The 14282-nt window shown below is 37.9% G+C and overlaps 1 protein-coding gene across 1 annotated transcript in view; it reads right to left on the bottom strand.

Moving 5' to 3' along the window:
• Positions 1-13662, bottom strand: part of LOC140138065 (pre-B-cell leukemia transcription factor 1-like) — a 132136-nt gene extending 118474 nt beyond the window's left edge. The window contains 2 exon segments of the mRNA XM_072159911.1: positions 12949-13022; positions 13207-13662. Coding sequence (XP_072016012.1) covers positions 12949-13022; positions 13207-13442 — 310 coding nt within the window. The 5' untranslated portion in view covers positions 13443-13662.
• Between the last annotated feature and the right edge of the window lie 620 nt (positions 13663-14282).

Raw genomic sequence — 14282 nt, 5'->3', positions numbered from 1 at the left:
CTGTACACTGATCCTTGGGCCCTCGGTATAAAAAAACTCAAATTCATCACCGAGCCAGTTCAGTAATGACAAATATTATTGCAGGGGCATGCTCCATAAATATCATTACTTTCTCAATTGCATATCACTGAAAAAATATATTAGGCTTTTATTATCAGTCACTTTGAGCTAGACACTTATTGCTCCTCGCTAAATTTGGCAAATTAGGGAAGGATCACAATTTGAGCTCTGGAAAATAAAGTTGGGCAAAAATGATTTGTGTACCATCATGACATCAAATATGAATCAGATCTATATAATAAACAATTTCTTCTGAATATAATGTAATCAGAGAGTGTGTGTTACACTATCCAGAGATGATAATAATATTTCTGTGCTTGGACCATAATACCTATGATGTCATCATCATTCAGGTCTAACTTACTTAGTCATAAAAATATGCAATGTCGAATTATGTCACAGCTCAAAAATTTTTATACCAAACTGTTTTGTTATCTATACCATTCATATTTCATTTACTGGTAATGATGATGATACGAATAATTAATGGTAATGATGATGATAATAATTAAATCATAATTTAATAACAATAATAATCTAATAATAATCATAATAATAACACATTTTAAGATTTTTTGTAAGTGAATAATTGATATGCAGATGGTGATTCCAAATCCTAAAATCACACCGTATTAACATGCAGGAAACACGAAATGGTAATTTACTCAGAAACTTGATACTTCTAAAAATATCACCTAGATATAATGCACCTCAGCATTTCTATTGATAACGGCAAAAATCATCAGTTCTTTGACTCAATTTATCCACTAATTTTCTGGCAAATTTCTTGAATATAACACTGTGCACAATAACATCAATTTCATCAATTTGGGAGGAAATAGGAAAGGTTCCATGTACCTGATATCAGACAACGGTTTTCTTTTTGATGACAACATTTGCTACCAAATCACAGCCCTAGCATTTCATATGATATCACCTCCCTAGGGCTTAAAAAATTCAATCATCATATCTTCAAACATTTATATCAAAATAATGTTTCACCAAAGGCTTCAAATAATAAAATTGTGCCCTTATTTTGCTTTTAAAAATTGAAATGGGGTTAAAGGTTTAACCAATGATTTTGACATTATCTGTCCATTGTAAGTGTCCAACCCTATTTACATGTATGAAACTGGTGCTGGTGGACCATAAAAGGAATCAAGGAGAATGGCTGCGACCATGCCCATTCTGCTAAGCACATTCATGTAGTAGTGACTGACGGCAACCAAAGGCAACATGCTTTTTATATTGTTTGCTATATTTGGCAACATTGACAGTTTGTATTTTTCAGGAGGGAACCTTTTCTGTGATTGATAAGTTGTCCATTCTGAGAATGGGTACAATAGATTACAACAAGCATGCTTGACTATGTACATCTTTCCACCTATTATTCAGCCATGTAATCAACACATTATGTCATATTTAGACAAAGTGATGCAAAATGTCCATCTGATGGTCAAGATCAATCGATGACCACTTTTTTGTAATGACAGATCTGTATTAGTATAATTAAGTTTGCTAGGGTCAATAGGTTCATCCTAGACATAAATAGTATCAGTGCATTGGACAAAAGTTGTTGAAAAGGTTTGAATCTGGAATCGTGTAACAACTCCAGAAGAAGCAGAACACTTATCCTAGGAGTTGTGCTGTGCTAAATAAGCTGACGTGCTGAACGTGTAGATTTTTTGCAACGCAAATGACATCAAGTCGATGGGCCAAGGTGTATACTTGTCCTATGTATAGGCCTACATGTGTGCACGTAGAAGGCCATAGACAGTTGAAAGATCTTTTCAACTGATATGATAACACAGTAACACACATTATGTTGGTAATATGCATTATTGTAGGGCTTCTATTATTGACATGATTACACATAGACATTGACATTGATTAGGCACACATTTGTCCAATACACATGTCATCATTATACCTTCAGGTTCAAGCTAAAAGGTTTAAGACTTAGGTCAATTTTTGTTATCACTGATTTGGAGTATTACTATGGCTTTATAGGACTTTTCAAAGTACTGAATCAGTGCCGTGACAAGCCAATGGCATAGGAACTCCTGTTAATGAAATCCAAGTGAAGCTCTATGCTAATCACACAGTACAAATTGATGTTCGCTTTGTACATTTATCAAGGGCGAGTTACAAAGTGACGCAAGTCACTCCGTAATTAACAAAGACTTTGGCACATTTTCAATTGGAAATCTGAAGAAAACAGAATGTGTACTGTGTATGTACTAAATTGATTTTGAACTTGAGAAAATGGTAAACTTTGGTCTCAGGATATCAGCAATACAAAGAATAGGAATTGGATCTTTTCAAGTTGAGACAGTATAGGCCTGCATGATTTCACTAACTTTAGAACGTATAGCCTCAATGGTCTAGAATGTGCTTGTGATATAGAAAGCCACTCACCAATCTGCCAGGGCTTGGTGGTGGGTCTTCTGACTATAGTATAGGCTTAGACTCAGAGTGGATATGACATGGTATTTTAAATACCATGACAGGGTTATAGCTAGGCAAATGTTAGTGCCGGGTGAAATTGATATGAAATGGTAAAAAAATATAAATTTTGATAAGAATTACTCTTTTTATACTAATTGTTCATTGATTTTGAAACATTTGAGACTGGAGTACCGGGTATTTGGGCTCAAAATTAACTTGAGTGCCGGGTGGAAATTAAGAGCGCCACCGCCCAGCATAGCTACAACCTGAGACTACTACAACCCTGTACCACGACACTCCTTTCTCACCTTGAAAAGATCATTTCTCTTCTTTTTATTACTATCCTAAGTTGAAGTTAGAAGATTTCAATTTTCTCAGAAAAGGTACAAAAACATGATATAGATCAAACAAGTCTTATTGGATCCAAAAATAGATACTGTAAGTAACAACATGAGTTTCTGCTGGGAAAGGTCATATGAGGTTATAGTGCACTGCAGGATCAGAAAATCAGCAAACCAGTGCACTTTGCTTTTCTGCTTCATAAACTCTGCTGATCTCTGCAATCCCCTTCATCAGCGCAGCTACACGCTTCACTCCATACAGATCCAAATCTTGATGTATTTTTCCTCGTTTGACACCACGTCCGCACGCCAATTGACAGGCCAGGCATACTGTCCAGTACTATTTTTGTATAGTCTGTGATGAAAATCAGTGTTTTGGCCATCAGTATTTTGACAGTACCAGTATGGTATCTTCATAATCTTTGCTTTGGTTCTGGACTTAGCGACTAGCAACCCAGGTGTAGCATTGGCTTGATGATGAAGAGATCATCACTGCCAAGATGGTTATCTCCAGGGCTGACATACTCATCATTGAATCTGCCCTTTCTACCAGAGACTAGCACAAACACACAACTGTATCTCTGTACATTTCTTATATCAAATGGAAATGAAATTTGCATTGTAAAATATTTGGTCAGTTTCTTACCTTTGGGAACAAACCTGGCTCATCACTTGAGACCCAGATAAATAACATGTCAGCAATAGACCTGGCTTTCAGAGTTCTAGAGCATTGTCAGCTGACCAGTTTCTATCAGGAGTTGGTCTGACCACAGATCTGACGAACGAGATAGGGACATTTGAAATTACGCTTGAATCCCCTTCACACTCACACCATGAGTTTCCAAATAGGCTTACTTATTTATAATTTTAACATCTAAGAAAGGCCAAAAAAAGTAAATCTGTATGCTTGACTTGTGAAGTTGTGATATCAATTTTCATAATTGTTTGTTTTATTTGTCTTCTTATTTCCCCTTGTTTTGTAACAGAAAATTATTTCATGATGATGATCTCTTGATGGGATAATAGTTTGATTTACTTGGAGAAAGAAGTCAAAATTTGTCGCAGACTGGATGTATGTCTGTATGTCCATTTGACTTGCATAGATTCAGGTGCAACGCCCGAGGACAGGTCCTGGTTTCAGTGGCTGCATCCTGGCAGGAACCAAGCCTGGCCTCGGCCAAATTAAGAAGACTAGAGGTGAGTCAGGCATCCCGCTACGAAACAACCGACCCTACAGCGTTTCAACTAAGCTTACTATGACTGCAGTATGAAACTTGGGAGAGTGAAAATAGAAAGGGGTTAAGATAAGCATTTCTACTTTGGTACCTTTAAGTGTACGCTGTATCTAAGCAAAATTATAAACACAAAAGGAGTAGGCTTTCTGGTTAATTAGTGACTAGCTATACATCACTTTGGTATTTTTAGACAAAATATGTTTTTAGTAACACACCTCTAGGGCACAGGGGTAATGTCATTGAGAGGGTAATTTCACCCCTTCCTGAAACGAGTTAGCTCTGATTTTGAACAAGATAATAAAGGGGACAAAAGTGCAGTTAGCTTCTTGACTAGAATTATTATATTTTCAGATACCCAAGTAATTACCCATTTACATGGTATAAGGAGACATCACTTGATATGTGGAAGCCATTTGGTGGCCTTCAGGGGTTAGGAGGCTAACCATAACATAGGAAAGTATCTTGTATCCAGCAAACATACCAGCCAGCAAAAAAATGGCCAACATTTGGGCAAAAAAACACCGGAGGTCCGGCACTGATTATGTCAACAACCCGGCACAGCAGGCCCAGGCGGTGAGTCAGTTGAGTGGCGCTTTTAGCACAACCAAATAACCCCAACTAAATACCTGACTAGCACGAGGTCTAACGTCCACACTGTATGTAGATATGGTCACAGGTTCACAACCGCCAATGCCCCCTGAGCTGGCTACAATGTCCTTTATCATATTTCCATCATTGTAATGACTGACCTCCTTCGAAGCACATCCACATCTCGCCACATCTAACACTTAGGCCTAAACAGAATAATATTTTATTAGAAACTGCTTTCATTTCGGACATATTTGGACGATTGTGAAAGCATGGCATTCATCAGTTTGGCTATTTCTGAGGGAAGCCCTAATTAGCACATGTCAAAATCTTTGGGTCCAAATCAAAACTTTCATTTTTTTTTCACTTTTCATACTGTCATGAAATCTATTCCCCTAAGTATTGCATGCTACCTACTGACTTGACATTGCAACTTCACCCCTGTTAACACTTTGCTCACTTCTAAAATAATTTGACAAAAATGTACTTTTGAATGACTGTCTTATTTACCTAGCTCATTTTGATCTCCTACATTAATTTTCTAGAACAACGGAACTGATCTGGGGATACTTCCAAATTTTGATCGCTTAAATAGTCTTACTTCATCCACATTAACATTTCTGGGGGAAATTGTTTTACACAAAGCGCAAACTTTTTCCCTGTTATATGTGTTCCAAGTGTTAAAAACGACATGAAAAGTGCAGCGAAAAGGAATCATGGGGGAGAAATCACCCTGGTAACTAAGTATTTCCTTTGAGTTGACGAATTATGGGGATTTTGACAATAGCCAGAGCGATTTAGGAGCAAACACATATATTCAGAATGAGTGTCACAATCTCGAGGGATTTACTATGTGCAGCAGTTGGCTGTTGTCTCCCCCATGTGATTATGTATGTTACTATTTCCCCTTGAAAAGTAAACCCAACACAAATGCAAGGACTTGGATTGGAAGTGGAAAGGACTTAAATGGAAAAATGAGTAAATTGCTCCGTATTGTCAGAAATGGTAAGAGAAGAATCTTAGTATTTGTCAAAAGGTTAAATAAATCTCAAAAAAGATTGAAGTCTAAAGATTGCGCAATCAATTGCAATGTAACGTTATGATGTACTTATGGTAACATATCAAGTTGTCATGTTTTGAAAATTATATCAATATCCTATAGTATCATCATGACAGACCTACTTCAAAATGGTTCATTGTAAATTTGATCCCCAGATCATCCAAAGGGTTACAGGTCGATAGTCGGAAGGGTCATTAGACTAAAAACCCACCCAATATGAGTATTATAAACCCTAATCTTTACCCTAAACTTCACCCTAAACCGAACTTCTTTCCCTGGACGGGATCCTAATCCTAAACCTTACATAACCCTGACCATGATCCTATATATCTATGACCCTAACCCTATACCCAAGGTACCTAACCCTAACCAAACATAATATGACATAGACCCTAAGATTTAAACATTGTTGACTAATGACTTTTCTGACAAATGGACTGTTCCCATCAGATGTCATGCATGTCAGAGACTCAGAGTGGGGGTAGTTGTGTGTGATTTTGTAAACACCAGCAACCAATCAGGTCACACAAAAGAAAACTCTGTGAAACTGGGGACACACAGAGACTGCATGTCCATGCTTGTGGGACTGAGTCAATAGATCACCAACAACACAAACTCATCCACACTGCCAGATGTAGAGTCAATCTTCAATGGGTTGAATAAAACATGTGGAGCATGTATGCATAAAATGTAACTTTTATGCTAAAGATTGGAGAGCAACTGATCCGAGCAAAAGTGCAATGTGTGAATCGCTGTCCACATTTGTTATTGTGGTGGTGTATATTACTGCTCATTCATTATACAATTCCGGGGACTGCCTTTTGAGGAGAGTGAGAGCAATGACTCTCTACTGCTCTCCTTAAATCTGATATAGAAGAGTGATTTTTAGCTCTCCTTAGATGATCATTCTCTCCTTACATTGTAAATGCTTCAACCTGCTCTCCTTGAAGGCTCCATAAGAGCTATTTAATGATCTCTTGCAAATTCCAAAAGACAGTCCCTGCAGTCTTCAACTTGGAATGTCTGGGCTCAAAATCTGAAACTTAAGATCAGCATCAGGGCCAGCACTGGTGCCTCCACATTTTACTGTTCATACTCAATTAGGGGGAGTCCATAATAATATGGTACATGTACCGGTAGCTTTGATGCTGGCAGCTTGATCAAGCTCCCTTGGATCTTTCCACGGTCTATGCTGGAATTAAGAGGCGACAGTGTAGTTAAAATCATGTAATGTTCTGCAGATTTCCTTTTACAAATTAAACATACTGATAACCATTCTGAATTTCAGCGCGTATTATTTTGCACAAAGTCCAATACATACGCTTGACATCGCACAAGTATGTACGAAATGGTTAATAATAACCTTGCAATAGATTACCATGGTTTTGACAAGTTCTTCCAACAGGTCAGTTACAGCCCTCTGAATCTGCGATATATGGGTTGAGATTTGAAAATAACCGGTACAGGCGTACTACAAATCGCACAAGTTAGATCTTTGAACAAGTTAGATGTTAAGACGGGCTATCAGGTGTGCTTTTAAATTGCACTAGGTAAGAAGTTTTGGAATTGAGGTGTGCTATAAATCGCACTCAGACTGGCAATTTAAGGTGTGTGATCGCACTCACTGCAAAACCTAACCCTAACGAACCATATTCATAAAATTTGACTACCAGCAAACCTGTATCTATCCGACATTATTTGTACTAGCGAACCTTATTTTTTTTCAACAGCGAACGTTAGATATAGTGAACCTTGGCGGGCAGACACCAATAGATCTCTACATGCTAGATGATTTCCTGGCATTAATTAATATATACCTCAAACCAAACTAGATTCATTTCAAATCCAATTTTAAGAACATAGGCCTAGATATTGCTACGTGACAGACAGTCGTCAAGACTCAGATCAAACCGCAAATAAAGTCAGCAAATTGAAATTGCATATAGGGCATATCCTACGCTCCTGACCTTTTGTCTTTATTTCAATATCATCAAGACCTTTATATTAGATACATAAACATGGCATCCAACGACACAGTCCCGTGCAAAACATTCCTGCCAAAAAAAAAACTTGTTATGAAACGTACTAACACAATTTGAGTTCCGGAATGATTTAAAGCCAAGCTCAAAGATAATTCAGCGAGTTGCGGCGGGTACAGTCGACCAGACGCCTCAGACTCCTCAAAGCTAAGTTGCATTTTGCCATTAAAACCTGTCTCCATATAGTAAATTATTAACCATGCTCGGTAAACAAAGGGAGAGTTCATCTCGGGTAGTGTTTACATAAAGATATGTGTGAGAGAGTGGATCTCTTGATGAGATCACAGATGAAAAACTGAAGCCATATTACAAATACAAACTTGGTTATATTAAGTCCGCAAAAAGCCTACATTTAAGAAGCTTAGTGTAAAAGCAATGTTCTAGATAATACAGTCTGTCTTTTTTTCTAACAATTTAAATGAAATTATGACAATTATAAGAAGCTTGTTGAAAATAAAATTCAGAATAATCTTAAGGAAGGTACTTCCAAGGCAGAAACCATTTTGAAATCATCTTGAACTACCGGTAGTTCAAATGTATATAAATTATAATAATCGTAAAGAAGTTTTGGGCTAAACCAGAACATGTGTACAGTATACCAAGCATCTTGATTGCAGTATTCTAAATTATATGTTGACTTTGTTCTGGTCATGAAAGTAATTTATACATTTCCCATTCAATAAATTATGCTAGTCACCCCTAACACATTATAACAGGCACAGTGCAACTGAATAATTGCAGTCCATTTTCCCCTAGCAATTTAAAATGTAGTAAAAAACAATCACAGAGTCATGCATCAAAGATACATACAAAACATATGAATGTTAAATGTCTGCCAACCGAGTAAGCTAGTAAGCAAGCTGGCGCTATACAATTTAGCCGGAATGGAGCATCCGTGCTATTATAGCCTGTTATTATCTAGATCCTAACACACACATGTATACAGACAGCCCTACAGGGTTGAAGACACAACTTTGACTGAGGACACTGGCCAGTATTGATTCCTTGATTGGGTCAGTAACTGGACTTTGTGTGCCCTCTGGTGCCTGGTGACTTTCAGGGGACAAAAATCACCAGAAGAACATTGAAGAGGGGGTTTAAGAGAGGTCGAAAGGGATCAAAACTGGTGGCTTGATATAGCCGTAGGGGGCTGACTCAAAAGTATTAGGTCTGAAGGCATACAAAATGGCATATAAATGCAAGTGGCCTAATGGAATTATCCCGAGCGGGCAAGCTGGGCCAAGATAGTGAGTGCGAGTGTGATTCCCATGACACACAGACACACATAATGTGCAAAGAATAGCTACATGAATGAATTGCCACCGGTACTTTATTTTCAATCTGAAAATACTGACCGTGTGACTGGTAAACGCATCAGTGTGATATGAGGATGCTATTGAAAGGACATGTATCCAAATAATCATCATAATTTGACAAAATACTGATTGCAAGCTAACCGGCTGGATCAGAGAGCTGTGAGAAACTGGTTGATCACCAGACTGCTCTGTGTGTGCTAAGTGTGAACCCACTGAACTTTGACATCTGTTTACATAAATTAACAGCCTCGCTTGTCTATGAGCACTGGAAAACAAAAATGTAAACATTAACAAAACATAATGACCCGACTTGTTTAAATTCCTAATAAAGAGACGGATACCGCTAACCTACGGTAAAACATAATCATGTGTATAGCAGGTCATATTAAGGTATGACTCTAGGCGGATAATAGCGCCCAATCCTGTTGTGTGAATGTGATACACTTGTCTATAGGTAATAAAGCACAGTAATTATTTACGTGCGGACCAAGAGCGAGGGAAGAAAACGGTTTCATAATTAGTGCCTCTCGTACAGACATATTGAGTCCTGTTACAATCAAACAGTGTATATTATGATCATAACATGAGTCCCCATACATGTATAATACTATTGGGCCAGCGCAAAGGTGAATTAGATCTTTTAATGTTGAAATAAAATTGTGGGACTAGACAATATAGGTTACATTTTTAATGTTAGGATTTAATATAGGGTAGATTGTCGGTTACAAGATGTAGTTTCAGCAAAACAAGGTATAGGGTTGGTATCTCTGACTCTGTGTGCATAAATGTAGCACCATCTGTTGGAGCCATTTTTCAGCTTGACATTCACATTGGTCCATGACCTTTATACACCAGTCTATTGCCTAGATAAAATGGATCTGCATGTATTCTATGTATTGTACCGACAGTGCCCTACTGTTTTTGTACATGTATTGTATTTGAATTTAGCAAAATCCATTTAATTTCTCTGCAACTGCTACATTCTTGATTATAGGCTTTGTCACACAACCAAGGTACATTCCCTTTAGGCCTACATAAATACTTCTACTTTCTAGGCCTTAAAAAGTACCCGTAGAAAAAAGTACTAAAACTAACAACAATATGGGGAGAGGGGCTTAGGCTATGTTGAAATACCGTACATGTACGAAGTGCATAAAGGGATGGGCAAATTGCACAAGTAGGTAAATTGCATTATTGGCTATTTCATTGAGCACTGTATTATTTTCATATTTTCATTTTTGTATTTATTCTTTGCATTTTTGTTTTGGTAATTATTGTTAGTATTGAAAGTGCTTACCAGAATAAAGATAGAATGAATGAATGGCAGGGGGCAGGAATCCAAAAAACTTTTCATTCAATGAATGAATGGCAGGGGCAGGAATCCAAAAAACTTTTCATCTGTAGATCCCTCATCACAATCACCTTGGCTACAATACATGTCACAGAAAGGGCCTATCTGGGCATGCTGGAATGAAATATCCAGGCAAGAATGTTTTTGCTGGTTTTTTATATTTTTGCACTAAAATGGGCCAAAATGCTGTTCCGACAAGGCTGGCTCTAAACTATGGTATTGTTCATTCTCCCCTTTAAGTACAAAGTGAAAGTGTACACATGAGGGGAGAGGGGTAAACTAAGCATGGTGTGAAAGAAATTAGATAAATGGTCAATGTATCTGTTAGAAAATGATTTTGGGATTAGGGGGAAAGGTTCGACCAAAATGCCAGAATAGGAACAGATATGGCGAAAAAAATAAAATGACCCCTAACTTGGCTATAGCTACTATGTCTGATTTTTAAAAGCAAATTCAGTCACCACAAATCACATCTCTCATGCAACCTGCTGAACAGTGAACAAAAATTTCCAATGGCTGCAATGAATGTGTAGGCCTACAACTAAATGATGACAGAATCACATATTGCTAGTCTATCATTGACATATCAGTGACAGATCTCAAGTCTTCAGAGTGTGAATGTACTAATTCATAATTAGCGTATTTCTTCCTTTTTTGCAAGTAATGAGACAAAACAGCTGAGCTGTCTGGTAAAGAAGTAGGCCCTAATCACAGAAAGGAAGACAGCTAAGAGAAGCTTTGATATCTCGCTCTGTGCTCAAACCAGTCAGCAATGTCTGGCCTGTCTGTCGCTTTGTATTCCTTTCCACTTTGACAAACAAATACATGTACCAGGAAAACATGGAATGAGCTAACCGTGTCCTTAGCTGACCTGGCCATATTGCTGGCTGAAGAAAGGCCTGTTGTCCATGTCAGTCAAATCAGAAGCCATGTCTTGATGATCTTGTCAACTGACTAATGACTAGGGTAGTTAACAATTAGTGATTTGCTCTAAAGCACCTAACAATTGTGGATATTGATGATCTATTCATGGCTTGATGGGAGGGCAGAACTGACACAATCAATAAATGCAACCATCCTGAACTTACTCTTCAAATTGATCCTGATTGACACCTATGTACAATGATTTATCACTTGGCCTACACTTGAATCATGTAGAGCCTACTAAATCATATTGAGATTTACAAACAAGCAAGTTCACTTTAGATCTTTAAAATCCCAGAAGTTGAAAAACAGGACATGGGATATCATGGGATAATGATAGGAAAACTTCATAAACGCAACCAGAACAAAACTTTATTGCTTCAGTATATGAGAAAAATAATGCTGTATGTTGTATCAAAATCATATTATTTTTTCCAAATTATGGGGGTTGTAGGCCTGTGTGAAACTTCTGCATAAAACAATTATCAATATTTAATATTTTAAGTCGCATCATTTAATGTCATGCCATATTTTCGAATATTTATAGTCAACACTGCAAAAGCAAAGTAAAGTATCACCAAAACTTTTGACAAAAATTCGTGCTATTAAAAATATAAACAAGTTTTAATATGACGGGCAGCAGACCGTGCAGTGTCGCTGCGGCAAAAAAACATGATTTGGTGTCAGGAGTGGGACCAACATTTCAAGTTGGTGAACAGAAATAACATTTACAGATTTTTTATTGCTCATGTTCACTTCAAAGTTTTAAGTAAATATGGAAAAGTTTTTATTATTATACTAGTAAATAAAACTGGCAAACTTAAAATACCTAGCCCTCCTTTGGTAATAACCACACGTTGGAAGTTTTGGAAGCGATAGTTTATACCAAGGCCGTGACATTTTCCACGGCAAACTTATCTACGAAGCTGGAAGTTGACCTACGATTTCAGAGGGACACGCATACCAAAGTTGCAAAAGTTTGGCGGCCATGAAGGCAAGGAAAATCCGTGCTACCGCTTTCGACCTGCTTGAAATATAGTGACAATGCAAATGTACAAGTTGTGTAAGAAACTTTTCACAACACATGAACGTATAACGCGTATTTGCGCTTTTACTACATGTATCGTGCCAACTGATCAGAAGAAGGATCCATGTCCAAGAAGAATTATTATGCAGAGATGTTATTATTTAATGTTGAATAACATGAATAAAAGCTATGTATGTGTGTCGGCTACCACTGTAAATGAGTGCTGTGGGAACCACGAGTTTGTTTCCAAACTGTCATGACATTTGCTATGTGACAGCACCCGTCTGACAGCTCTCAGCGCGGGCTAGACAAGACCTGCCAAATCAATCTTATTCTTTGACAAGGTAGCGAGTCTGATTGCCTTATATTTCATACAATATTTGTCTTGTTACACAGAACCAAAACACGGCCATACTGAGCCACAATAGTGGTGAAAATTTTGGAGGGAAAGCTTTGATAAATCCAACATGGCGGAATTTCCGTACGATGAACGTATAGTGCATACACACGGGACGGCTTACACAAAAAAACACAAGCAGTAAGATATATAAGAACTTACCGGTTTTCTCTTTGATCTCACACAGAACGCTGAACAGAGCTGGTTTCATGCGATGACAATTGAGTGCATGTTTTCTGAGGATGAACAAAAGAGGTGACAAGACGTGTAAGACATCCAGATAAATCAAATTGACGGGGAAATCCGTCTCGGGTGTCGCCCCGAGTTTCGACTTCAGTGAATCGCGCGAGGCGAGGGTACGGGCTGTATCACCCCAGTGATTTCGGCACTGATGAATTGATCATAAACACGGCGACTTACCTGGCTTGTGCTTCATCCAAACTCTGATCTGTTATCATCATAATTTGCTGTAGAATATCACCAATTTCTTGTTTTCTGTTCTCCATTCCGGTATGTGTTTGTTCCGCTGGGGCCTGATCAGTTCCATGGCTACTAACGGGTGGCTGCATGCCATAACCCTGGTGTGCATGGCCCACCACATGGCCCGTGCTAGAGTGCATTCCTAACGCCTGTAAGCTTCTTTGTTGATCATCCATTATGTTTTTTCTCCCGATTTCACCAAATTCTCCCTCAAATATCACCTCCGATTTGTCGCCGATCCCTCTGTTCGGCTATGACAACACGTGTATGCTAGGGGATTCCTGTCTGATAGTGTTGTAAAGAAAGAATCCCGATGAAATGTTTTTATTCTGCGCTGATATGGAGGTGGGAAATACAAGATTTGACGACCTGAAATGCCACTCAAACCAAAACGACGTGTCAAAACCCAAGCCACTTAGCTCCGCCCAGACGGCTGATCGACATATTACTATGGTAACGGCACAGTAACCCTGAACACGAATGGTGACATCAATAGCGTAAATGAGAAAATGTTGTCATACGTATCAACAAAAATCAGCTTTAACTGTCGGAAATTTATAACTTAGGATATTATTTATATTTATTTTTTAATGCTGAAAATAAATACATACAAAAATCGATGTAACCTATTGGAAATTATATATGTTTACATTTTGTATTGTGAGCTTACACCTATACAATAATGGAGTGGTCCGTGCCCTCCGTTCTCCTACGTGACAGATGGATTTTCTGTGGGATAATGCGATAGATAATTATTAATCGTTGTGATTTAGAATTCATTTATTTGTCTCTTGCTTCGCCGTCAGACATGAAAATGATACAAAATAACGTGGCATAGTTTCATAACAAGATGTTCAATATTTTCTAACATTATATCAGCGTATACTTAAGAAATGAGGAAGAAATGTGGCGATTTTGAGCCGCTAATGATGATCTTGTCTGCCCCACCTGCATATTGTATTTCAACAAAAGACAACGCCACTCATTGTCATGTGGCAAAAGTAATGCCGAATAAT

This window comes from Amphiura filiformis, chromosome 17 (assembly GCF_039555335.1).
Source record: "Amphiura filiformis chromosome 17, Afil_fr2py, whole genome shotgun sequence".
NCBI classification, from domain to species: Eukaryota; Metazoa; Echinodermata; class Ophiuroidea; order Amphilepidida; family Amphiuridae; genus Amphiura; species Amphiura filiformis.
Note: the sequence above shows the minus strand (reverse complement) of the source record. Positions and strands in the feature narration are given on the sequence as shown.